General features: G+C 35.0%; 1 protein-coding gene across 1 annotated transcript in view; it reads left to right on the top strand.

Moving 5' to 3' along the window:
• The first annotated feature begins 3,384 nt into the window (after nt 1-3,384).
• LOC108777386 (Dpr-interacting protein gamma) overlaps nt 3,385-27,857 on the top strand; it is a 46,848-nt gene continuing 22,375 nt past the window's right edge. The window contains exon 1 of the mRNA XM_018544255.1: nt 3,385-3,857. Within this exon, the coding sequence (XP_018399757.1) occupies nt 3,719-3,857 (139 nt within the window). The 5' untranslated portion in view covers nt 3,385-3,718. The remainder of the gene's footprint in view (nt 3,858-27,857) is intronic.

Raw genomic sequence — 27,857 nt, 5'->3', positions numbered from 1 at the left:
TCACCTGCCCGCGATCAATTAGGGCTACATTACGCCGCCGATTAATCGTCGCGATTAATTAACGCACATTCAAGTCTCCGATGGCTGTGCATCGTTTGTTCTTGCAATGCCCGAGATTTCGGAAGCAACGTCGAAAGCGTGATTCATCGAAATTTGACGCGCCGCGTAACAGAGACATGACAAAAACAGCTTTGTCTATAAACAAAATCAATATATCGAGTCCGCTCGCGCACGTCTCGTCCATTTGAGATTTTAGAAATATGACAACTCGCGTGATGAAACGGCGTGACAAATATTGACGTTTCGACACTCCGATTTGTCCTCCAGGTGAATTCAAGTCGAATCTTAAAGTCAATTACTCGGCATTCCCTTTCCACTTTTTTTTTTCTCCCGTTCGTTCGCGACGTGTTCGCAGACGTTCGGATCTGCTAACGACGCGCCGGGGATCGTACCTCGTAATTTTAGAACAATCACTTCCTCCCTCACCCCACACACACGTACACATATATACGCGCGCACACACGCACGCTTATACGGAAAAAAGGATTAGCAACAGGAGCTAATACGTATATAAGGTAAATGTGTACCAGTTAGTGAACATGAACCAATTGTTGGGTAAAGTGATCAAACATTTCAAACATTAAGCTTCTAATGATATGTATGTGATTTTAAATAAATTTTCGTTATCAAATTTTTGTAAACAACTTAGAGTACACATGAATGTACACATTAAAAGCTTAATATTTGAAAAATATAAGATAATCAATTTATCTTAAAATTTGAAATGTTTTATCACTTTGTCCAACAATTGGTTCGTATTCACTAACTGGTACATTTACTTTGTAGCTGTGATAGTTAAAATGTGTCTTTAAAATAGGGACAGCTAATGCTGTTGGTCTGTTGGTGCCTAAGCTAAATTTATTAGCTATTTGCACTTATGTACTGTAGCAAGAAAATTTTTGCTGTTGGAGACATGAAATGACGAAGTACTTTCCGTAATACATATGCATGGGTAAGTAATTTAGATACATCCAGTCTTAGCCGCTCGTACTAATAATGCTTTTAATTTCAATTAATAAAGTTTCATACGGTGAATGTTTTCTGTCTTTAATAGTTCAAGTTTAACAATGATACTAAGGCAGTAGCTTTTACAGCTAAGGTTGATTCATCCATTAAAATTCAACTACTTGTTGTCAAGTCATTTTTTTCCGTGTGCACATACATCACTCTAAATTTCGCCTCCCGTATTTTCATAGCGTTAGCTCATATCTGTCTCGACCACCCTCCTTCGCTACATCCTCGCTCTTTGCTAACAGCGGGTTCGTTGCTAATAGGTCGTGATCTTCTTGAAATATGTCTAGTTCTCGCGCGAGATATGACTCTCGCGATTCGCTATCAAGGACAAGCCATGCTACACACAAAGCCGGATAATCGGAAGGAGGAGATTGAACGAAGTTCAAGAGAATTAATAATGGAACAATTTGACGAAGATCAAGCGACATTTTAACTAATTTCATTCGCGATCATCATTTTCGAACGTTATTTTGTCGATATAGCGTGTCTAGAAAGAAAAAAAAAATACCGTGACGTCACTCTACATATAGTTTTCTATTGAACCGATATTTTCTTTCTATTGTTACTGATAAATAAAAACTTTTGGAAAAGAAATTATTGTATACAACTGTTATTGTGTGTAATTCACTTGAAAAGAATTATAGTTTTTTATAGTATATACCCCTCATCCGGCTATTAAATTGTATGGCCATCGCAAAAAAAGAACTGCATTTTTAGTTTTTATAAATAAAAGCAGTTACACACACACACACACACACGTTCCGTTTTCCACACAAAGTGAAATTTCATTAACGTTGATCGCGGAATTTTATCATAATTTCTTGCATTTTTTCTATAGCTAAACATAGAAATAAGATCAAAATTATTTTTGTCACGCTTGCTTTTTTTATTTGTTGTTTTTGTAGACGGATTTAGTCATGCCAAGGTATAAAATATTGGTTAAAAATAGACAGATATTTTTATTAAATTCAAAATAACATAATCGGTATATAAGTGCCGCGTTACAACTGTTTTTACTGCTTTCAAGTTAATTTTTGTTCTTACGTGTGTTACCAGTTTAAAATTACTCCCGCGAGGGAGTGCGCTCCGGAACACGAAGAAATTTATTTCGTATTCTAAAAAAGTAATATCCATCGCGGGGATTTATATATCGTGCCATTGGTAGTGTACAAAACAAAGTTGTTTCTTTATTACCTGCGACAGAATTACGGTTGATCGTCGTGGGAGTCATTTTTTTCAAGGAATAGACACTCAGCGCAATCAGCACGTAAGAGATAAAATGAATTAGGTAGCTCTTAATCTACCGAAAAGTATTATTCGGACGACACACGCTTGGTCGCGTGGTTATCGTAACTCGCAATTCCAGGGGCAATATCTAGAATTAAGCGGTGTCCCGGGCGAAGACAGCGCGAGAGATACTCGGCAGGTGGATGGTTCCGGGATCCCCGCGAGCTATCCGGGACCATTCCCCTAATAACGATTGTACCCGACTAAATACTCAAACGGATCGCAATTATCATCTTTATAAACTCGTCATTAACTCGACCATCACGGAGATCTGCGTTTGGTACGAGCTACGAAGGTAAAGAGAGACGCGAGAGCGTTTCGGAGCGAGGAAACATCAGGAACGGTTCGTGGAAAGAAATTCGGGATCGAGTAGGGGCCGAGTTGTCGAAAGAGCGAAAAAGAAAGAGGGAAAGGCGGGAGGTCGCGGGAGCTACACCACCACCGTAGGGTCTCTCCCGCGCGAAGGGCTACCGACAAGGACAGCCGGTGAGCCGACGAGAGAGACAGATGGAAGAGAGATTCGCCAAGGTACGAGGAAGCGGTAGAAGCAGAGGTAGAGGCAGAGGCAGCAGCAGTGGCAGCGGCAGTGCCCGGGCATCAGGGCACGGTTACGAGAGCGCAAGCGCTGGCTAGACTGTTCCTGGTGCGGGCTACACAACGAAGAGGGGAGAAGAGAAAGAGAAAGAGAAAGAGAGAGAGAGAGAGAGAGAGAGAGGGTGCCCGTAGGAAGTTTATCGGCGGCGAGTCGCGGGACGGGACGTGGAGTCCGGGTGCTTACGCGGCGCTGAAGGGACGGGGGTGGTGGAGACACGAGCGTACTCCGTACTCCGAGGGTTTCCAGGCAGCAGTCTACGGCCCGGGACAGAGGGACCAGGACCAGCCTCGGGAGAAGGGGAGTGAGGTCTCGTCGTGGATCCTCACTTATACGTACCGGAGTGTCTTTTTCTCGCGCGTTCTCTCTCTCTCTCGCTTTCTCACTTTCTCTCACTCTGTCTCTCTCTCTCTCTCTCTCTCACACTCCTTTTCATTCTTAACGTAGTTCTCCCTTCGCGAACGTGACCTTGAGCCACCGTGCCGATGCGTGCCGAGCCATTCTACCGGCGTGTCACGCTCCGAGACGGTGTAATCAGCATCAGGACGGTGTCTCGTGGTACGCGCACGAACGCACGGAGATGAGCGGAGGCGCTCGGCCGGGAGCTGCACGGAGCACGTGCCAGGCGCGCAGAAGGCGCTCCAGGCGACACCAGGTGCGCTAATCGTGGACCAATCGCGTGGGAAGAGCAAGATCGCGGGTGATATAGGACATTGCACCCGGGAGAAGCGCGATCGGAGATCGCGAGTGCGCCGGGGAACAGGAATGACGCTGCAGGCCCGCAGCGGTGCGAATGTCGCGCGTTCCAGGACGGTTCCGATGCTCGCAGCCCTGGCACCGCTCCTCATCTTCGTCAGCATCGACGGCGTCGTGCACGGCATCACGCGTTCCACGTTTTCTCAAGGTAAATCTACAGCGAGTCCCTTTACCGTCGTGGTTAGTTAAACATCGAGAAATTCACGTATTTTTACTTTTCTACACAGTTTCCCTATATTTATTTTTTCCCATAGTAAAAAATAACGAATCTTAACAAGGAATAGAGAGAAATCCTGGCGCGCGGCGTGTAAAAATCGTATTGAGACGCGCGCGTTTCATTGGATTCTCTCTCCTTCCACGAGATCGCTTCAACGATTGAAAGAATTCGCAATAGCGACTTGCGCGTGGCCGACGCTATGAATTCGAAACGTTGTTTCGCCACCATTTCTACCAACTTCCGACACAAATGGAAATAGACAAGGTTTCACGTGAAAGGTTTTCGTGATGAATTTTATTGCCGTTTGCTGTTCGGATTCGCAACCTTTCTTTCATCTCGCGCGTTTTCGCCTCACGGAAGAAAAGCTACCTCGACGGCGACAGCATCGCTCTCTCCTCGTTTGATCCAAGTAAACCTCGTTTCGTCCGCTTCATCGCTCCCGCTTCTCTCCTTTCTGTTGTCTCGCAACTTTCAGAGCTTTCAAAAACAAAAATCCCGGATTGAAGAATCTTACAATCCTAAAGTATATATATATATATATATATATTTACTGCAACTTTTTTTCAACCGCGCGTCTCCCTGGTAAATCATGGTCACAGACCACGTGACACGACTACGTGCTCAACTACAGAAATTGTAGAAAAGTCTCTTCCATCACAGTTTCCGACACGATGATACTGTTAACGAAAATTTCTTTGGATTTGCGCTATTCTTTATAACGGAAATCATCTCAAAGTGATTTAATTTTTCCGATAATTCGCGTTTCTTATTAGAACGGGAATATGTTACTAAGTGTGTCGCAATTGTGGCGCTTATCAAATAAATATTTACGAATATATCGCACTCTCGTAATAAAAAGGCAAACTATCATTCAGCAATGACAAGATTATCGTCATTTTAATTGACATAAGGTGAATATTTTGAATGGCGTGTCTATCATAAACGTCCAATATCTGAGGCTCTATCAAGAGATCGGATCGAGATTTAAACTCGCAAAGTTGCTTGCTCATACTTATTTTCCGATCTTCATTCATGGATTTCCAATAACTCTAGGTTCCCTTTTTGCCGCTTCTGCATTTCAAAAATTACTTGTTTACAGTGAGACTTTTCGAAACTGCAAGGATTTCTTTTTTTAGAGACATCCTAGACTGATGTTTCTTCTTCAATTTAGCTGTTTACCACTGAGGAGGAAATGTATTTAAACATTTGATGGTTATTATAGAAACAATCATATACATTGTCATAAACATTCATCAGCTAATCAATTTATACAATATATAGAACTTGTATGAATTTCAATGTGGTCGATTCGATTCCTTCATTGTCGAAACAATGTTAATCATTGGCCTAGGTCATTCGATCGTCGTAGTCGTGCTTTTAACGGGTAGTTTAGATAGGCAAATTCGATGTTGGACGGAGTTATTACGAAGAGCGACGCGTCGTAAGGGATTTTGTTCAAGGATTTGCATCGATTTGCTTGCCGACGGAACTTAGGGAATTAATTGCGCGGCGTATAGCTTTAACCGCGGGCGAAGTCGTTAAGTCTACCGCGTAAGTAGTTCTCGCGGTAAAGGTCGCTTTCCGAAGGTCATTTTGGGAGGAACAACGTATATTTCTCTCTTTTTCATATTTCATTTGTTATATTATTTTTGCTATTCTTCTTTTTTTACTTTCATTTTTTCTTTTACCTACTTCTATACGTTCTGAATGTCTAAATTTTGTTAGAATATTAATACAATAGAAATGTGTTACTCTTTAGTCCATTTGCTAAGAAGCTTGATACCTGTTAACCTCACATATCTATCTTTAGGTATCTGTATTGCGGTCAACTGGAGTCCACTACTACTGTTGTCTCTAAATCTCCTGAATCACCATTCATATTTCATATTTTTTGATATCCTAAATATCACAGCCTTTCCTTTTTATATCTCAAACGACCTTTATACGATCAATGTTATTATTTAATTATATTTTACGATATATTATGGATGCCCCTTCTAAACAATTTAATATAACTCCCAATATAATTTTCAATCAAATCGTGCAATAAGTTAGTTAATTCTTGTTATTAGTTTAATAACGTCTGTTTTTGATTTAATTGTAATTAGTGGCATGCGTAACGTATCAATTGCATTCAGTAAAATATTTGTAATGATCAGTCGACATCTGATCATACTAAGCAAGCTAACGATAAATTTTATTGAAGATAAATTTGTACATTCTAAATAAATAGCTCTTTTCAATGAGAATGACTATCGTTCTACGTGTGTGATAACGAGCGAAAAAGGGCATTTAATTAATTTTTTAGAAGCTGTATAATCAAAATTGATCATTCAAAATTTTCATTATTCAATGTCAATTTTGATAACATAGTTTATTTGTAACAGAAAAAAATGAACATTCCTGAGAAATTGGAACCTTATTGAGCAATAGTACCCGCAGGCAAACCGGTATTTTACAAGTTGCATATTTCAAAGAACTTTTAATTGACACAACGTACTGTACTTTCAATACGATCAATAATACTGTTCAATATCGTCCGTTTTACATTAATTTATATTATTACACAATTATTGCATAATTGTTACACAAACCTCTAGCTTGTCTCCATATTATTGTGTCCTCGTGTCGTTTGCTTCCTTATCAATTAATTTCCCATAATTATCGTATATCTTAATCTTTATCTTCCTCTTCATCTTCATCTTCTCGTTCTTCTCTTTCCATAATTTCTTTAGAACGTTTCTTTTCATAATATCTATTATAAATCTTCATTTCACAATTTATCTCTGGAATATTAATAAACGCTTTTAACTATTTATCTATCCTTCTTCCACACACACACACACACACTCACTCTCTCTCTCTCTCGCTCTCTCCCTCTCCCCCTTTTCCTCTCTCTCTCTTTTAAACACTCTTCGAACACATGCTTCGCACGTTGGCGTTGTACACGACGTTTCCCATGTCCCGTGTTTTCCGGATCACGCGTGTACACAGTGGTTGAGTTGTAGGGATGAAGTGTGTACGCGGTAACACGTATCGACAGGGGCAAAATGCGAAAATCAATTTTTGACGGGTCATCAGTAAACGTCTATCGCGGGATGCGCGACAGTTTCTCGATGGTTTCGCAGGTGAAATCGAGCAAACGCGATTCATCTCCTTTCTTCTCGTTCTACCCTTTGCTTGCCTTCTCCTCTATTCTATTCCAGCTGTTTGGTGCTTACGATAGGAAGGAATTGAGCTTATGGCAGATCGCTTTATCGTTTTGCTCCATTAAATTAGACCGTTTGTGTGCGCATCGTTGCTTGATGTAGACACATAGAACTGTGCATGTCATGCGATATTACGTTAGCTGATAGGTAGATATATGTTAACCGTAATAAGTTTTAGGTAAGCGTAGCAAACGTTTACAACACATATATCAACCTTGGGTACATAGGTGCGTAAATGCGCAAAATGCAATACACATCTGCGGATACGGTGTTTTCATATGAAATTGTTAATGTGTGTGACAGACGAATAACGACGTTTGCATTGTTACTGGGTCGCGCATGAAAAGCAAAATCCTAGTGCGAGATTTGTCAAAATTCCAAACACACTCGTTAGCGTCACCCGGGCATCGAGTGCCAAAGAAAAGGAAGAGAGAGGAAGGGAGAGAGGGAGACGGAAGAAACTGTAAAACGACGCCATCGTTGTCGTTTAAATTAAATGAAAATCTAACCGGAAAGAATCAACTTAACGAACCGTTTAAATACGTAAGGTCAACCTTTACACGACAAGAAAAACCTAAAACGTAACTCCCTCGAGATGATCATTCGACTCTTCGCCGTTTAACCTTTTCTCTGGCAAAAAGTCATTCTCCGTGGTTGCACTTTTTATCGGAATAAGACATACCATGTGGCTACTGCTAACTATATCTTACAAAGTTCGAGCACTCATCTTCTACCACCTTTTTTAGCATGTCCTACATATATACCAGTGATGAGTGTCAGCAATAATTTCTCTCTTTTTCTTTTTAATATAAATTTAATATTTCATTTATTTATATATTGATTTTTATACTGTCCTGTTTCATCCTGTTCTATTTAAAAACGTAATACTATCCAGGATTATTTAAAAAAATGATTTCTTTGTACTTTGTCAATATATTTTAATTACGTGTTTCAAAACGACGAAAAGTATGCATATTTTCATTTCATTTTCGAGTTATTGCTGATGAAATAAATTGCGTTTTTAACGCACCGATCGATCATTGTGTAATATGAACGTTATGTATGAGAAAATCCGCTACTGTATGTAATATCTTCGTTTTACTTACCATCACATTTCATGCATTATCATACCGTTAGTGAAAATATTTCGTATCTATCGACCGTGAGAAAATGGAATGTTTAACGACGTCTCGCGAGCAGTATACTTTTAATACGATTTTGTATCGCATAAATTGCCGATTTTTTCATTTTTTTAAATATAGAAAATACATCGCGTTACGTAATCTCGTTTGATAAACTGATATTATGTTGTTATACAGATATTATGTTAGTACATTGTTGGAAAAAATATGTCAAATTTGACATAAATCGCATGTTGCGAACGGACCACTCAAATTTTTGAATTAATTTAACACAAGCTGAATATGTTAAAAGGTTACACAAATAATATCACATGTAAGAGAATAAATACAAAAAAAAAGTAATAATTTACATAAATAAACCGCAAAAACATTTTTTTTCACAAAAATTAACGTTTGTGATATTAACGTGTATTTAATTTATTTCTCTTAGAATTTACTTATAATTTTAAAACACATTATTTTTACATTACTTGTTCACTTATTCATAAATTGTGTTATTTTGACTCTAAGAAATGTTGAATATCAATTTTGCACAAAAATTTTAAATTGTATAATCATATTATATTAAATTAACAGTCGAATATGTTAAAAAATTCAACACAAACTGTTGACACAGAATGTGAATGACCATTTCCAACACAAACACACAATTATTTACTGTGTATATTACACAGTTAGTAAATTATACAATTGCAAAATTTGGCTTTAATTAAACTTGGCACATTTCATGTATCTCAAATATAGTTCAAATTTTTGTGTTAATTTAACACAAGATGAATATGTTAAAAAGTTACGCTCTAAAATTTTTGGAGTGGAATCTGACTCTAAAAGTGAAATCTTACTTTTAAAAATTAACAATTGAGCCATTCTTTTTCAACACTCAATTATCACTCGTTGTGCTCTTTAGAATTAAATTCCACTTCAAAGATTTTAGAGAGAACGGAAACATTATGTAAAAACTAATGCAGAAAATATAACATTTTGACATAATTTGAAAACAGATTGTGGAAGCATATTTTTTTAAGTAAAATTAACATTTGTAATATGTTAAATTAACACGTACATACATTTATATTTTATTCATTTACTTTAAAATTTATGTTTTAAAACTGCATTTTTTAAATATTATTTATTCATTCTTATTGTTTTATTTTAATAAGAAATAAAAAATATTAAATATCAATTTAACACAAAATATTCGAACAACGTAATGACGTTATGTAAAATCAACACTCGGATATATGTATTAAGATACAACAATTTTAACAAAGACCAGTTTTAACACGAGTACGAAATGTTTTTTATTGTGTATTTTACATGATTCGTAATCACAAGTCGTCATTTTATTATATATATTGTATTAATAATATCTAATTACATAAGTTAATATTATTAAAAGTATAGAAAATTAAATTACGCTTTCAACATAACAGTTTGAAAGAGACAGAAAGGGAAAGAGAGAGAGAGAAAGAAAATTATGTTTAAATATTATATTTAATTAAACACGCAAAAAGAAAGAGAGAGAAATTCCAATATGTCAAATAATTACGAATGTGTAATAAACGTTTGTTGATATTGCACTTTTTTTTAAATATGCGAACCGCGATTTGCTCGGAGCTGAAATATTTGTAGAATGTTCTATCCAACTATTTGATTAGAAACATTCTTTTGATTCTCAGAATAGAGTTGGCACAAACCTCGTTGGTTGATTTCATTCATCGTGTACGCAGGCACGCACGCGACTTGACTCTCAGTGCAGCGCATAGGTAGAGGTCTTCTTTTTTTTTTTCCGCGGACGTCGCCTTGATATACGAGAAAAGTTTTTCGTCGCGTACGTACCTATGCTTTTACGCGAACCCTCACGTGCATTTTAGCGGACATTTTAAGCGACAGTGACGGGGGCAGATTCTTCAGGGATCATGGAATGGGAGGACGGGAAAATTTTCAGCGGGCGGAATCCGAAATAACGTACGAGCGAGTTGGTCAAAGTCAAAGGGACGTAACGCGGTCGGAAGCGTATATATTCGCGCTATTGATCGTCTTATTAAAACACGGTATGTCTCAGCGTTATAAGAGGGCATAGGCTTCTATTTTGAAATTATGTCCCCGGAGGAGAGAAACTCCGATACTTCGAGCCGAGCCGCGGATCGAATAGATACGGGGGAGTCGCGCGAGCGCAGGAAATGGAGATACGACCTAGGAAATCGCGCGGAGCACCGACCTACTTCGTGAAACAGCCGGAATTCAGGATTCCGTTATTAAGAAAACTTCGACGCCGTCGTCCCAGTATGAATTTTGCAACCGCTCGAACACGACCGGCGGAACTGGCGTAAGGCAACTGCCAGGATCTATTTCCGTCAGCGTACCGTCCCGGCTGCACGATCGATCGATTATTTTCCCCTTATGCCAGCGAGTGAAATAATTATAGTCTTGAAATATTGGCATGCCGGTATCTTATTCAACCTTATCTTTCTTGACTTGTGTGAAAGAAAAAATGTTTACTCACAAGATGTACTTTCGCGATGTATCCCTCTAACGAATATGTACAGTAAGTGTAAAAGATATTTGCATCTTTTCCCTGTGTAATACTGAAAACGGAATTTTTATTATATAGAGAAATTATTATATGTCAAAATCTTTAAAACAATAATTCGCTAAACAATAGATGAATTATACGCACTAATTGCAATGTTGACTCTTTATCGCCCGATTTATTTATTTATAAGAGTCTATAATTTATATACTCTTTGTACTTAGATTGTTTTCTCTTCTTTTTCTGAAAATATCTTTTAAAAAAATCTTTTTTTTTTAAATTCACAAACGTATTACGTAAAATTGAATTGCTTGACACTTTTGACAAAGAGATTTATAATTGATTGGAACCAATTACAGACTCATCTTATAGATTTCAAATAGTTAATCTATTGACTAAAAATAAATCGATTTTTTATTCTATTCGTTTATTTTACCTAAAAGACCTTATTATGTGTGATAATTAAAATATATAATGTAATATACAAAAGTAAAAATTGTTTTCTTTTGGATGCATAAAGAGTATTTGTACAATCGAGAAAGTTATCTTCCATAAGGTTATGAATAGCTTTCATGTTATTGGTCTCTCTTTTCGCTTTTTATGCTTTTATTATAGCTTTTGTTTTCGACATATTAAGACAAACAGAGAGGAGAATGTTACACGATATATTATAAACGAATAATTAATATTTATTTTTTAAAAATATTTTAAAAAGTTTTTTTAATAAAGCTTTCTTTCCTGCATGAATACATTTTTCACTCACTGTAATATCTTAAATATTAAATATTTCAGATAAACAATCTTGCTGAAAATAACCTATTATATGGAAAATTGAAACATTGAGTGGCAAAAAGAACCGCTGCGATACCACGTTTGGACGCAAGAGAGTCAGACCTAGTTACAGTACACGATTTAAATAATATACGGCTGTTGATAAATTTATTAGAGTCCAGGATGGGAATAATTAACGGTACGCCACTGTAGAAACGTACGCGAAACGTTAATTAGCTATACCGCGCTCTCCGTGTAACTCGTACAAAATGCAAAATAATAACGATGAAACGCGCAAACGGAAAAGGGAAATAAAACGTTACAATATTATTACCGTCCGACGCGTTGAAATCTCTCCGAATACGCGTCGCGCCGGCCGGCCGGCAATTGCATTGATAAAAACAAACGTTTATTATGGCGCTGATTAGCTTCTCCGACAGAGTAGATGATCATAATCGGATTTAGCAAATAAGAGATGCGTGAGACGGTTAATCTATTGCAAATGTTAAAACACGGTATTTGCTAAAACACGCCGCGGTGGGAAAGACGAGAGCCACAGTAATTATACGTGTCGTGTCGTATACACGTATAGGGAATTTTATTGTGGCACAAGTTACGGTAATTACAGTTTATTCGAATGTTCAATTATGCTCGCGTGCTCGATAATGTCGAGCGGCAAAGCGATGAAATAAAGGACAATTACCGTTACTTCCGGTGTATTCTTGTCGCTTTGCATGGAAATTGAACAGCGTGTTACTTCTCTATGTCGTGTAATCGAAGATGTATCCTTATGCGCATACACGGTATCGGGATATGATGTAACGCTTGTGCTCGCGATAAATTTATCGCAGTTGTGCACGAAGATTTATCGGCAAAGAAATTATTTTCCATCTGTCGTTTCGCGTGGAACGATATTTGCTCATACGTTCCGAAGTTTATCCTCCAGTTGATCTCTCGTGCGCGTGCATACGAGAGAGAAACAGAGAAAGGTTCGCGTTTAAAGTCTGCGATGTCAATTTTCATTAAAAGAATTTGAAAATACGTGATAGTCCAAGTTTTCGCATATATGTTATATAAATATAACGTATATAAATTAAAAATTAATTGGTTATGTCACTTATAAATCTGTGAAAATCGCTTCGCGTACCGACACCTCGCCTTGTTGCGATATAAAATTGTCGATTAAAATCGAGTAAATTAGGTATAATTATCTTACCTTATTCTAAAATATATGGATGTAACATATTATGCGCAAAGAAAAATATTTGGTTAAATTAATTGGAATTCTAGTGGAAAATAAACGATTCGGAATTTTACTTAAGTCAATAGTTAAGCTCACTAGATTTCTAGTGAAACATCTACTAGAATTTTAATAAATTTTACCAGAAGTTTGGATCGCTCATTTTCCACTAGAATTCCAACAAATTCAACCAAACATTTTTCTCCGTGTCGGTGTTAAATATAATCCTCTCCCACTAGATTTCGACTATGTTAAATTCACATCTATAGTATCAAAATTATACTAAATTGACGTTTATATTGCCATCAATATGGTAAGCATTATTTAAATATCGATGTAAAATGGTGTTAAATTCAACACCTTTTAGATTGTAATGCCGATAAAATTTTCTTAAGCGATAGTATTGATGTTGCTTTTAATACGAAATATCAATATTTTCCGTTATACATGAATTTTGAAAGCGTAATCTCGAAGAATCGTTACAGCGAAAATAGTAAAACGAATCTTTTTTTCAAGTCTCATCTCGAAAAGTCGGGTTAATTCAGAATAGCAAAGCTACTCTGACGAATATTCCGCACGAACGTAACGATCAAGAGGTCGTTACACGTCGCGCAATAGATCCCATGCGCGCGCGTCCCGTTCGAAATAAAAAAAAAAAAAGACCAAGTATGCGTCAATCGAAACGCTCCACAAATCTCGATTGCAATTTTTCTCTCCGTTTCCGCAAAAATCTCGTTTCGCAGTCACGAACAAACAGCGAGTCCCTCCTCCTCCTCTTCCGCCAATCCTCCTCCTCCTCCGATCGGTACATACATTTTCGTTTTGAAGCTATGCGCGGCGTGCGAGGATATATTTGGGATAGACAGAAAAAAGGGGGCTGCAGGGGGCATGGAGAGCGGATCGGAAGAAGAAAAAATTGGTTCGAGTCCGTTTCGCGCGCGCGGGGCACAATTTTCTGGCTCGATGTGAGAATCGAACGTGATGTTTCGCCCTATGTGCAACGTTTCGTTTTTTTCTCTTTTCCTCCGCACCTGCAACCTGCAACTGTCGACGTGACGATCACAGTGCCGACCGATTTGGATTATATGGCAAATTCGCGGGAGACTTGGTTGGATATTGACAGCAGCTTTACCGGAAAGCGTGTAACACGATTATATTATCCGTTCGAGTTGAGAATGTTTGTGTTTATTCGCTTTATTACGAATCACGAACTCCTGAAGAGTTAATGCCTTACGAATAGTTACCTTTGTCGAAAATACCGTCATTACATTACATGACTTATATATATTACAGTCATTACTGATACATCCGAGGATGGAGCTCTTACCCTGCGAGAGTAACCACAAAATTAATTTCGCGTCTTGGGAGTTTAGCGAAACGTTTGAAGGAACGAACAGCTTGAATAATTTTCGAGAGTAATTCAAATTAATTTTCCTATTACCATCCCGTTACTTAATGTGCCGACTCTTCTTCTTACACGATCCTTAGTGTTAATCTTATTTTTTTTTTTAAGCATTCAAGATCCAGCTTGACCGTTACGGCATGTTCTCATCGATATTTAGCTTATTTTTATTATCCAACTCGGATGTAGGTAAATACAAATAAAGTATATTTTTCTACGATTGAATTACATGAACGTTAAAATATATTTGAATATTTCTAGGTTGATAGGAACAGAAAAGACTTTTTTAATTAAAAAATAAGTAAAAAAATACATGGTATAAATTTTTTATAGTATATGAGATTTTGTTTTCGAGAAAAAATAGCTTTGAAAATTGAGTTAATATTACTCGGTATGCGAATAAGCGTAATATATATATGTATATATACTATGATATTATTGTTGTATTAAGCAATGTGTACCAATGTGTTATAATTTTTCCAATTTTTTCAAAAAAAATTATTGATACAACCAATATTTACGAAAACAAAGTTTTAAATGGAAAAAATCTTTAAATTAAAATAATATACAGTGCAAACAATATTCGTATATAGAAAATATTAATTAGCAATTTATTATAACTAACAATAAAATCAGTTGTATATTTTTAAAATTATTTTATCTAAAAAGATGTACAGAAATTAAAATATATTGTCTTAATAATAGGCGATAATAAAAATAATAATGAAAATAATATTATTTAGACGCACCAAAGTAGTTGAACAATCGAGAAATTTAACTTTTAAGAACATGAACAAGGCGCTATTTTCGCGAAGCTCTTTTGTTTAGAACAAAACGTACTCATTGTGTTAATAAATTGCTAATTTATTTTTTTTTTTTAATAAATAATAAAGTTCTGTTTACAAAAATCTTTCCTGTACGAATACCTTTTACATTCATACTGTACAGGCTCACAAACAACTTTTTTCACACACCGATTTTTTTGTTCTTTAAATTTCGATTCAAAAAGTGATTTTTCACTCAAAAAATACTGCTCAATATTAACCACAACGTTTATATACAATGTCTTATTTTTAATGATGCAATGAAATACATTGCAAATAATGTACTTCTCTCTAAAACGTTTCAAGCAAAACTAGCTTAATTTCGAAGGAAATATAAAGTATCGATCTTCATTTGACATTTTTTGAGAGTCCCTCAAAATAACCACATCAGTGTCAACTAAATTTTTCTAACAGAATGATATAATTCTCAAACATCGACACTTTCAATCTGCCTATAAAAGTGTAACATAATCAAAAAGTAAATATTTTACTTAATATTTCATACTCTACGTAAGGTATTTTTTCCGTTATAATTATATATAATATTTTACATAGTAGATAAAGTTTGTACGTGCGCACATGTACTAAAATAGTACTATACTGAAAATAGAATAGAAATTTCTCCGTTTTTTAAACTTTTTAATTAGTAGAGAAAAGTCACCGATACACACACACGTACTAGTATTTCACCTTATTTCTGAACAATATTTCTGAAACAGAAGCTAAAAATAGAACTTCAGAAATACAAAATACGAACTAGAAAGTGCTTTTTATTAAATAATTTATAGCAGTTTTAATAATATTATTTAAATAGAATTTTGCGAGATAAGTAAAAATGAGTTTCAGAACTAATACAGTAGGCAGTAATGCCACAAATTTCTATGCTTTTTCATTCACTAGAATCGAAAAATTACAAGTAAATGTATAGGTATATAAGATTATCTACAACTTTTCCACTTCGATATAAAACATTTTATTTATATGCATACTTTATGATGTTCTGCAAGACGCAATATGTAACGCGACAGTTTCTTTTTTTTAAGGCTTTCCCATAAATACATGATTGCTTTCGGCTCCGATCAGAGCTATTTCACAATGTAACGCAAGATTATAAGGATTAAGTTAGCTTCTCTTACAAACGAGTCGGTTTATACTGTTCCTCTATTTTTATATTTAAAACCGTATATGAAGAAAAAAGAAGAGAAAATATAAATAAGACAGATTTAGGAAATCAAATACATGCAAAACGATACAACCGCAATAATCTAGCCATTATTCTTTCTTTAAAAGTACGTAAAAGAAAATCATGAAAATTTGATTTTCGTACTTATAGAATTTGTTTTTAATTGATTTTGTATAGAAACAAATGATAATAATATTGAATTTTATATATATATTACAAATTTTTACTTCTTTAATTATCTAAACAGATCACGTTTTTATCAATATTGAAAAAAGGCAACAGTTAGTTTCCAAGAAATAAGGGGGGATATCTCTTCAGAAAACTTATGTCAGTATCGATCTTTCCTTTACTCTTTACCCAGACAGCAACGAATATTTATGATAAACATTTATTGCTATTCATTTTTTTAATATTACATAAATATTTTATACATATCTCACATATACAGTTTTATCTAAAATGTTATTAAAATATAAACTATATATGTATATATATGTATATATATAATATATATATATATATATGTGTGTGATTTGTATAAAATTTATGATAATATAAATATATCTAGCAAGTATTTTTTTACTTATAATGTCTTATGAAGTAAATTTTCATAGTTTTTACTGTTTACTACAACATTTACAATAAATATTTACGAAATGTTTAAATTAAATCTTATAAATATTTACAAATATTTTTTAAACATTATATAATATAAATATTGCATATTGTCTGGGTAATTATAGATAACATATAATTAATAAAATTAACTAAAATCATTATAATCTTATTTAATATATATGTAGTTGTGGTGTAAACATTTTGTATCACAAAACGATTAATACATATTAATAACTTACACCAACTAAGAATTAAGCCGAGCTGAATGAAGGTGTTTATTTTACTAGTTTTCTATGAATAATATATAAATAACAAAAACATCAATGATCTATAAAAACGATCTTTCTTTTTTCTATTTAAATACGGTCGTCCGCGGAGTACTGTTACGTAAATAAATATTAAAATTAAATTATATTTATATAACCCTATATAGACGGGCGATTCAGTTTGGGATTACTCTCTGTTACTTTATAAACTATTTGTTCAATTTTTATAAAACTGGTTCACGCAGTAATTTGCTAATACTTTAATCGAATTTTAGAACAAAAATAAAAAAATTAAATAGTTCAATATGGTGGACATAATTTAAAAATAAATTAATTATCAAAACTCTTCCTTTCAGGAAGTTTTTAGTAGCATCGAGTTTCCAGTTTCGCTTTATTTGAAACTCATCAGTGCTACGTAAATAAAGTTAGTACTGATTTCCAAACTGACTTTCAAACTCTGATTATGAACTCTGTGACATTAGATCCTCCTGGAGGTTACTGTCCTCTGAAAATTCGATATTTTCAGATCACATTCAAACTCAGAGATATCAAAAACCTTCTAAAACCGAGTTATAATTAGATTTTTTTTTAAATTAAATTTAGAATTCTGAAAATCGAATTTAATGACTTCAAAAACCTTTAGAAAGTAAGTTCTCCATCAGTTACTTTGTCAAAAGACTCCGATCCTCAAAGCTTGTCCATGTTAATTGTACCATGTTAATTTTTCTCAAAAAAAATTTTCTTTTCTAACATCGTCAGTTCGGAAACATCTCATGAGAAGATGTTCCAGTTGTACGTTTAACCATTTGATTTCATAAAAAATCTATTGGATATTTGTAAAAGTAAAAATATGTAATTTTTTTTTATAGTATCAATACCAGGGGTGTTTTATAACTTACAATTATAATAATGAAGGGAATTACTATGAAAAATTATCTGTTGTTTCCAAGCGTTCGAAGGAAGTCATTTCAAGACGTCTTTTAATCTCATAAAATGTTATATATATATATGTGTATGTATATATATATATATATATAGTATATATGATGTCTGATATTAAAATCGTTGTAATAGCTATAACTGCATCCTATAATATAATGTTAAATAGAAATTCACAGAAAAAGTTATTTAAAACTTAACACTGTCAATCTTAATTTACAAAAGTAATAACGAATAGAAAGTGAGCAAGTTATACAATACCTGTAACTAGTAATTTGTGATAATATATGTTCGATTAGTATTAATACGATATCAGATAATCATTTATTTTAGTTGTCTCTCACCTTCAATATTAACAAAATTAAACTCATTAAACGCGATTTTGAACGGAAGTGAACGAATCTGTCAGAAATACAAAATCTCTAGTTTCCTCATATTATCTTTTATGTATAAAGTTTTATTATAAAGAGACGTTACATAAAATTAAAGATAAAAATATAAGTAAAACTAAACTTTTGTTGAATATCTTACCTCTATACACACCTTTTGTACATTGATTAAAAGTATAACATCGATGTTGTACTTTTTACCAAAATTCCACTTTTTCCTAATATTCTAAATGATGTACAAAACATAACATAATTTAGATTTACAAAAAGTATATGTCAGTGTCAACACTTCAAAGAATATTTTGGATTTTTTAAAAATTTTTATACATCAGAATAAAAGTTGCACAAGAAAAAGTATGAAAAAAATTAGCCAAAAGTATACCTTCCCCTACGCATTCTGAAGAGATAAGATAGTATGTTTGAAAATGCAGGATTTTCGTGATACGCGGCGGACAATGCGGAGAGGAGAAGTCGGGAAGAAGTTGAAATACGAGACAGGTGGTCGCTCCTATCAGATGCTCCCGTGCTTTACGGTAAGCCCTCGATGTCTACACCAGGACCGGTCTAATTCCTTCCAGGGAGATTCCCTGATATGGCATAAGACTCGACCACACACGGACGAGTTAATGGAAAGAAGCGTTTCGTCGAGGCTTCACGCTCTGTTTCTCGTACGCTTACTCCCACGTATTCCTCGTTGCAATACTATCTTGCATCAATTTCGGCATGCACAAGTATAGACTCGCTTAATTTTGTAGTCAAGATTTGTTCAATAGAAGTCTATCGTAGCGAGGCGAGGTTTATTCTGCGGGACAAGAGGATAGCCTCTCTCTAACCGTTTCGCTAAATTCTCGTGACATTCTCGTGCTTAAAGTCCCGTCGGGCCGCTTGTCACTTTACCGTCACCGTCGTCGGCCGTCTGCGCCGCTGGTGCTCTCGCTCCTCGTCACACGTTCCATTTCGGTAATTGAGAAATCCTTCGGAGCGATCCTTTGTCTCCGCGCGGATTTTAGTATCCACCACTTCCGTTCGCTTCGACTTCCATAATGTATTGTTACGCGCGGATCCGATGTTCTCGCAGCTTTTCCTTTAATTGCTTCGCTGCCGCGTTCCTTTCGCCGCCCGCGTCGCGCGCGCCGGGGTTCGCGAAAGTCGTGGCGTTTCAAAATGCGACGAATTACTCGACATAAACGATGGCTTCCCTTTATTCTCGTCGTCCTACGATTCCTACGTGATCGTACACGAGGCGAACTTTGCCCTGATACTCGACGTAATTGATTTTGCTTTGTAAGCGCGAAGGTAATTCAACTCGCTTTCCAACGCGCGCGAAGTCTCTTTCGAAATGTAGTCGTTGCAACAAAATCGTCACCTCTAACGGGCGTGTATACGATCGAGACGTACGCATTTGTCCGATTCAAGACACAACATTCTTCCTTAGCTGCAGTATATATATATATATATATATATATTCTGGGTGAGCCAAGTCACTTTGAAAATAGGATGGCAAACGTAACGGCGTACTTTCCTCCTTACGTCGTCGTCGCGATTTTTCGTCGAAGACGGCATCCGTGTAAACGCACGCGAAAGGATCTCCTGATTTACCAAAGCGCAGCGACGCGCGACGTAAATTTTTCCCCGTTTCGCTTAATCCACGTCCCGGACGCGCAAGAATTTATTTCCGCCTACCGATCTATTCCGCGCGCGCCGGATTTCTATATGGCATTTCCTGATATATAGAAGCGTCTGCCATATAACTGGCATGTCGAAATTATGAGTTCCGCCGGTGCAGTCTTTCAATTTCAGACACTACTGCTGGCAACTCTTGTTTCTCGCGTTTTCTCTATGCGTGTGTATGTGTTTTTTTTTTTTACGCGAATCTCTTGTGTCTGAATAATTAATGATGAACGGTGGACCGTTTTTGCGAGGCTATCGATTGCGACAGATATTCACGCGTCGCGCACCGTGAAATTCTCTTCCCTTCAAATCAGAACGTAATCTACTGTTTAAAAAGTCGAATGTCTCGTGATTTACGCGCCGCGCCGGTATTCCCCGAGGAGAGGTAAGAGGGAGACGCAACGGCCGACGCGCGTTCACGCTCGCGCGGCGAGATTTGCAACGAGAGAAACTTTCTCGGGGAAAAGATTAAGGTGCTGGCATCCACTCCTCCATATCTTTAAACTCACTCGTCGCTTCTCTCGGCCCCTTTACGGCCCCTTAAAAAGATACTTCCCGAATATCCCCCCCGAAACTTTGTGTGATTAAACTTTTACGGAAATCTAAAATTAATTACTCCGGCCGAACTTATTTTTAAACGTAATTAAGTGCAGTCACCGTAAAAAAGGCTAGGATTTTCACTCTGGGGCGAGCCTCTTGTCTCTCGACCGGTTAAGTGTTCCCGTCATGAAAATAACAAATACTATATCGAATCGCGATCGTTCCATTCGTTCTATATCGAGGACGAGCGCGCGATTACGCAAATGTCGAAATATAATTCCGTCGAAACAAACCAATATTTTCCAACCTCGGATAGGATATGATGTTTTATACGTGTTCGTACATATAAAAAACAAAACATTATATTAAAATCGATCTTCTGTAAAATTTTTAAATTACATTTTTAACATATCCGAGTATAAATTTAATATAACATGATTACACGTTGTTTGAATATTTTCTGTTAAATTGATATTCTTAATGTTAAAATAATAGAATTTATGACTCAAATAACAAAAATGACCTATTTTAAAACGTACATTCTAAGATAAATGAATAACATGTTAATTTATTTTATAGAAACGTATTAATTTAATATATTATTATAAAAAAAATATATTAATGTTGTATATATATGTATATATATATATATATAATATACTTTATGTTAATACTTCTATCTAATATATTTATGGTTATAAATTTTTTTCGTTTATTTGCGCAAGAGATTGGGTAAATGTTAAATTTTTATGGATAGAAGCGACTTTACAGTTATTATGTACAGATTGCAGTTGAAGAATTTGGGTTAAATTTAACATAAATTTCACATGGTTGGAAAATGACATACATATATTGTATTATGTATGTTACTTTCTATAATAACGTATTCATCTTAAATTAACACAAAAACTTGACCATGTAAAAAACATTGTTAAATTTAATTCAAATATTTAAACTCTGAAAAATATAGTGATATGAACTTAACATCATGCGGTGTCTATATAATTCTCACTATGTTGGTATTAAATTAACATCAACGTAATGTGAATTTAACACCATGGATTTTAAATTTACATACCCATGATGTTAGATCCACTCACGATGGGGTTGATATAAACACCAAGGGTTTTACATCTACACTTAATTTACCATCAACATGATGAGAATTATATAAACATGGTATGAGTATTAAATCCACACCAGGAGTGTTAAATCCACACCGACATTTTTTAGAGTGTATCTATCCATAAAATTCTAACATCTTATCCGATCTCTTGCGCAAATAAATGGAAAAGTTTAAATTGAAAAAGTTTATTTATCACAAAATATATACGTTTCTTGCTATCTCGCGCTATTTGTACGCAGATCTACGTTAGTTCGTTTTAATGCGTATTTTATGGCACGCATTTTTGCGTTACACGCTTCTGCTTTTTATTCAATGGTCGTTGGAACATTTTATATTCGTTCCGTGTAAAACGGCCACACTCTCGTTATATTCTCTTTCGAAGTGGTTACATGTTAATGCGTGAACCGAGTTTCCATGCTCGTACCACGCAGGTTAATTCCATTTGATAATTTGCCGATGAGCGATATTCCTTTCATGATTTTTGTAGATTAATTTAGATGTTGCGGCGCAAAGCGGACGACGGGAAATTGTTCCATGTCCCACGAGTTTATCCAACTACGTGAGACATGGCATTTTTTTATGCCACGAATAGCGCGTTAAAATTTACGATGGCGAGACCGCGGTATTTGCACGGTTAACCGAGGATGCGCGACGTTCATCTACCTGCTCGTGATAAAAATAAATTAAAAGAAAAAACGCTTTAGAATGGAGCTTATCGATTCGATGGAGAGCGGATACTTATTATAAAAATTTTAGATTAGATCACGAATCACATTATAGATCACCACGTGATTGATATCAAGGGTGATCTTGCTACACTTGTCGTCGGTTTTCTCGTTCTTTCGTACGTATAAATCAGTATGAAATGTAGGAACGGTTCGCCAGAATGCCGTACTCGAGCACGATGGATCGAGTGCAAGCGCTTTTTATGCACGCTGAATGCACCGAAATGCGGGGAGAGGAGAGTGCGAGTGATTTTGATTTAAAATCCGCGAGACAAATAGTCGCACTTCCGCGATATATAGCCGAACGTTTGTATCAAATATCTGGAGAATATCAAACTAATCGTATTGACGTAACATGAAATAAATTTGTCTCCTTGACTACAATCTGATATTGTTCATTGTCGAAACATTTAAAAAATATTTTTATTCTTCTGTCACATTTTAGTTTAAATTTTTGTTTAGATATATGTATGCAGTCATTGATGATATACAATGTATAAATAATCGAGAGAGAAAAACGAGAGATCCGTATAAAACAATAAATCGAGCGCATGAATTCTTCTTTCAAAAGAAGAATTCATGCGCTCGATTCGCGAAAGATTCGCTTTTGAGAATAAAAGTTTCTTAGCGCGCAGAGTTGACCAAGACTAATGTAGTTTTTTTTTTTAAAGAATAAAACATTATGTTTCTTTTTAAATAAGTTTTTGATGTTTCAAATACGCTTTAAACCGTATTATAAAGAAACATATTTAAAACATTAAAAACATTGATTAAGAGTGTTTTAAAATGTTTAAAACATTTTTTATCAATTCTATTTCTTAGTTTATAAGTATAAAATAATGGCAAAGAGTATAGCGATATATTTTCTCTACACTAAGCTTATATAAATTTATAGCTCTATAAAAAGTATTTTGTATGTGTGTTAAAACTGGTTAAAGTTTTTGTATTACATTTTTAACATAATTGCAGCAATCGTTTGCTAATTTAATATAACATAGTTATATTATTTGTATTAAATTGACATTAAAAATTTTTTTAGTGTAAAAATAATACAATTTATAAGTCAACAAATAACATAAAAATAATATAGTTGTATACATGTTAATTTAACATATTATAAGTGTTAATTTTACGGAAAAAAATATATTTTCACCTCGATTTTCATAAATTGAAGTGTTACATTTCTTGTGTTAATTTTTTTACATAATGTCTTTGTTACTTTTTAATATATTTTTCAACTGTGTTAAATAAATTTCATTCTCTCTCTCGCTTTGCCTCTTTAAAATCTCCCTTTGTAATCGTTATAATATACATTTAAATTGTATGTATCGAGTAGAGATGTGGGAAAGATTATCCGAGACGGAGAGTGTATTGGAGAGTTCTCTGTACATGTTCGAGAGCTCAGAATTGAAGGGGTGACAATTTTCAACATATAGGTATCCACTGACTCAGATGTAAATAGATATGACATTTGGCTGAAGTGTGCATCGTGAGTGCGCTTAAAACGCGCTCCAGTAGTCAAAGTCTTCAATTCTCCAATCGCTGCTCCCTTGAACTCGCAACACGTTTTTTACCGTTTTCACATTTCAATGAACACGTCACGGTACATGTATAACGTATGTATAACGTGATTTTTCCCGGAACAGATATTCATGATACGTAGTATCTGCTCCTATAAATCACAAAATCGAAAGGTTGCAATTATCACGTTAAAAATCAATCGTTTTATTTCATATATGTACTGCAAAGGTACATGACATGCGATCGAGTATCAACGTGTCACGAATTGCAGATAAGATAAATCTGAAGAATATTTCAGTCTTGTGTACGTTAGCTGGGTAACGAAAGATAAATGCGACGTTCCTTTTTTGAAACACTCGCAGTCGTGAAAATTCCATTCATCGATGTTGTTTTGATTGAAAGCTCCGTGCAAATCCCAAGCGTAAAAATATCATGAGTGGAACTGGGAGCGTTGTTGCGGAGAGCCGATCTTTCAGACACGCTCGATCGTGCTCAATGGAATTTGTCCACTTTTCCAGCCCCTCTCCTTCCTCTTCCGTCAGATTGTTGAATAGCAAGCGTTTTTCAAAGCGAATTTCCAGCATGAATGACACCGGCATGAAATAATATGTACGTATATACACGCGGTGTCGCTGGGGAATCGGATTTCAAATTCGTTTTTCCTTCGCTTCGCCGTTTTTCGCTCACACGCGCAGCCGCGATCGGGTCAAAATGGCCCGGAACTTGGCGCCAAGATATACGTATGCTCGGCAAACGCGAAACGCCGCTCGATATCCGCCGTGAAAAATATTACGTTTACCTAAGTTGGGCAGTTTCGGCACGGCGCTCGGCGCAGCAGAGCGCCCATGTACTAACACAGCGGCGTAGTAATAGAGGAATTTTATTTGGCCGAAGGGTCGGACTTATTTCTCCGAGGCGTTGAACCGCCCGGTCCGTCGTTACGCCAACCTAACCTCTCGCGGAACGTTCTGTTTCGTGCGCATATCGTACCAGCGCCTCAAACTTTGCTAATTTCTTGAAACTCGGAAACTTTCGCGGGTTACTCGATACTCTTAATTCACTTCCGCGAGTTTAAACATCCCCTCGCATTTAACCACAGCGCGACGTAGCAATTCAATAAACAAGTTTCGCAATACAAGCGGGGTTCGCTATCCTTTGATTCCTCCCCGCCCGAGCCGCGTTCGAAGATTAATTACGTACCGGTCTCGATACACGTCGACGTCGTTAGCGAGCAGATTGCATATCGACGTTTGTACATATAGCTGTAGCAGTCTTGCGGAGACAGAGAAAACAAGGTCGGCGTTTAGCCAACGTTCCGTCATCGCATATTCGTAAAGACAGATTGTCTTTTAGAATTAAATTGTATTAAGGGGATCTTAAAGACAATTAGTCTTATCATGGTGTAATAAAATAAGATGAAATGTTTCCGCGGATGCACAGTAGGAGAGTGAATTTAGACCTAATTTTTATTGGCTGCTGCTATTATAGAAAAGTACATTTGAACTCAAATTTGATTTGTCGTTTCCAGGATGCTGTCGCTATTATGTGCAACGTTTCACCTTGTCTTCTTACACAATGAGTTACATGATATCATAAATAGTATTCATACACAGATGATTTGCGTGTGTTGACACATCAATATCTCACTCACGCATGCCACACATATACGAGTATACAAATTTTCGTATAACAATAACGTTTTAATTAGACATCTAAGTCCAATTTTAAGAAGTCCACGCTGTTTCTTTATGCAAATTACTAGTCTGTAGACTACTATTTCATAAGTACAGATTGCACAGCTTTCATGTGAAGCAAATGTTGTCACGACGTGGAGCGCCACATAAGAAGACTAAAAAATGGTGAAAAAGATATCAATTTCAAAATTTTTGGTCGTTCTCGACTTAAACTCCATCTCAAAAATATTATTAATGCGTATACTTTAATCCGAAAAAGAATTTTCGAATCTATAAAAGAAAAAAAGTAATTGTTAGAAAATAATTATATGTATTTAACCGGTAATAACTTTAAGATCCCCTTAAAAAATTATCATTTCCTTGTTACGTTAAAAAGAATATTGTTTATACTTTATTTATATGTCGTCTGAAAAAAGACGTTCTTCTAACATATACTGTCTAATTGCCAATATAAAACAATATTAAATTTCGGTACGTAGTTCGATAATACTAAAAATATGGTATACAATATATACATATATATGTATAGTATTATGGGGCATTCCACGCCAAATCGGCCACTCAAAAATTTTTGTATTTTTGTTTTCCTTGTTTGTTTAAAAAATTAATAATTTTTTACATTAAATTACAAAAAAAATTAAAAAACAATTTTGAAACTTTTCTTGATATTTTTTATTGAAAACTAGAGAAAATAACACACAATTTAAAAAAAAAAACGTTTTGTTTGGATTATTTTCGCAAAGTTATAGACATTTGAAAATTGCGAATTTTGAAAAAAATTCATATCTCATGACTATGTTGATAAAAAAATTTGAAAAAAATTATGGTAGCTTCTTGCGATGGGTACTATAATATATCAAAATTTCAGCCAAATCAAAAATCCAAAAGTTTTTGAGTGGCCGATTTGACGTGGAATGCCCCATATACATTTTATCATTGAATTATTTAAGCAACAAAGATCCAGCTTCGACCGTTATAAGCTTTTAACTCCTAATTCTTATTGATTGTGTTCTCACATGTACGGTCTGTAATTAGATTCTTAAATTATTCATTTTGTATTTTGTAATACAAATAATAAGACTAATTGTTAATCTTAGTATTTGAAATATAAAATACAAAATATTTTTATATGCTACACTGAAATATAAAATGTAAAATACTTTCATATGATCTCTGTTGAAATATAAAATATAGAATAGAATTGTATTACAAATACTGTTTTCCAAATAAAAGTATTTCAAATAATGCCCTGCCTTGCCGTTACGGAATATAAGGAAGGTTCAAGTCATGTCTGGAATAATATAATATTTTTCGCAATAAATTCTCTACAGTGTTTTAAAAATTATCATTAGCTTCAGTGTTATTAAATTACTTGTCTATTTAATTTGTTATATCACGTACTTTAGATTCAGTTTAAAACAGTGTTTCAAGTCCGAGAAATAATTAATTTGCTTGAAGTGAAAATTGTAAAATTTTCATTTTAAAAAATTAAGCACCATGATCCGCTTTAACTGAATATGGCCTTTTTCGTTCACTTATATTAAAGATAATTTATTAAAACAATATGTATGTAGAATTGACTTAACACGTTGCTAATTCATTCGATCAAATCTGACAATGTCGATAATTCAAAGGTTAATACGTCGCATAATCGGAGTCTCTCGCGAATGATTGAAAATTAATTGCTAATAATCACAACTGATGGGAAATCCATCAAACGGAGAATACAGGTCGCGAATTAAATCCGGATTTCTAATCTTTATCAGAAAATAATAAATAGTATCGAAGATATGCGAGTCACAAACACTGTTATTTGTTTTTTTAATTAAACCAAGAATTTATTCAATTTGTAATTGAATAAATTCTAAAACATACCTTTTTATCAATAATATTCTCTCTCTCTCTCTCTTTCTCTGTCTCCCTTCCTCCCTCTCTTTCTCCCTGAAGGAAAAAACAATCCCGAAACTCCTTTCAGATATATCCAACAAAATCCTTTAGTTTCAGTTTTCAATGTTTCGCATCGCGTTTCACCTCTCCCGAGTCACTTTCACGAGTTTTTTTCCAAAGCGTTCTCTGACACATGGTCAGTGAATTTTAAGATAAACATTTGTTGTTTTCAGAGAATTGATAGATTCCAT

The sequence above is a fragment of the Cyphomyrmex costatus genome, unplaced genomic scaffold (genome assembly GCF_001594065.2).
Source record: "Cyphomyrmex costatus isolate MS0001 unplaced genomic scaffold, Ccosl1.0 scaffold43, whole genome shotgun sequence".
NCBI classification, from domain to species: domain Eukaryota; kingdom Metazoa; phylum Arthropoda; class Insecta; order Hymenoptera; family Formicidae; genus Cyphomyrmex; species Cyphomyrmex costatus.
The sequence above is the reverse complement of the archived record's forward strand: the minus strand, read 5'-3'. Positions and strand labels throughout refer to the sequence as shown.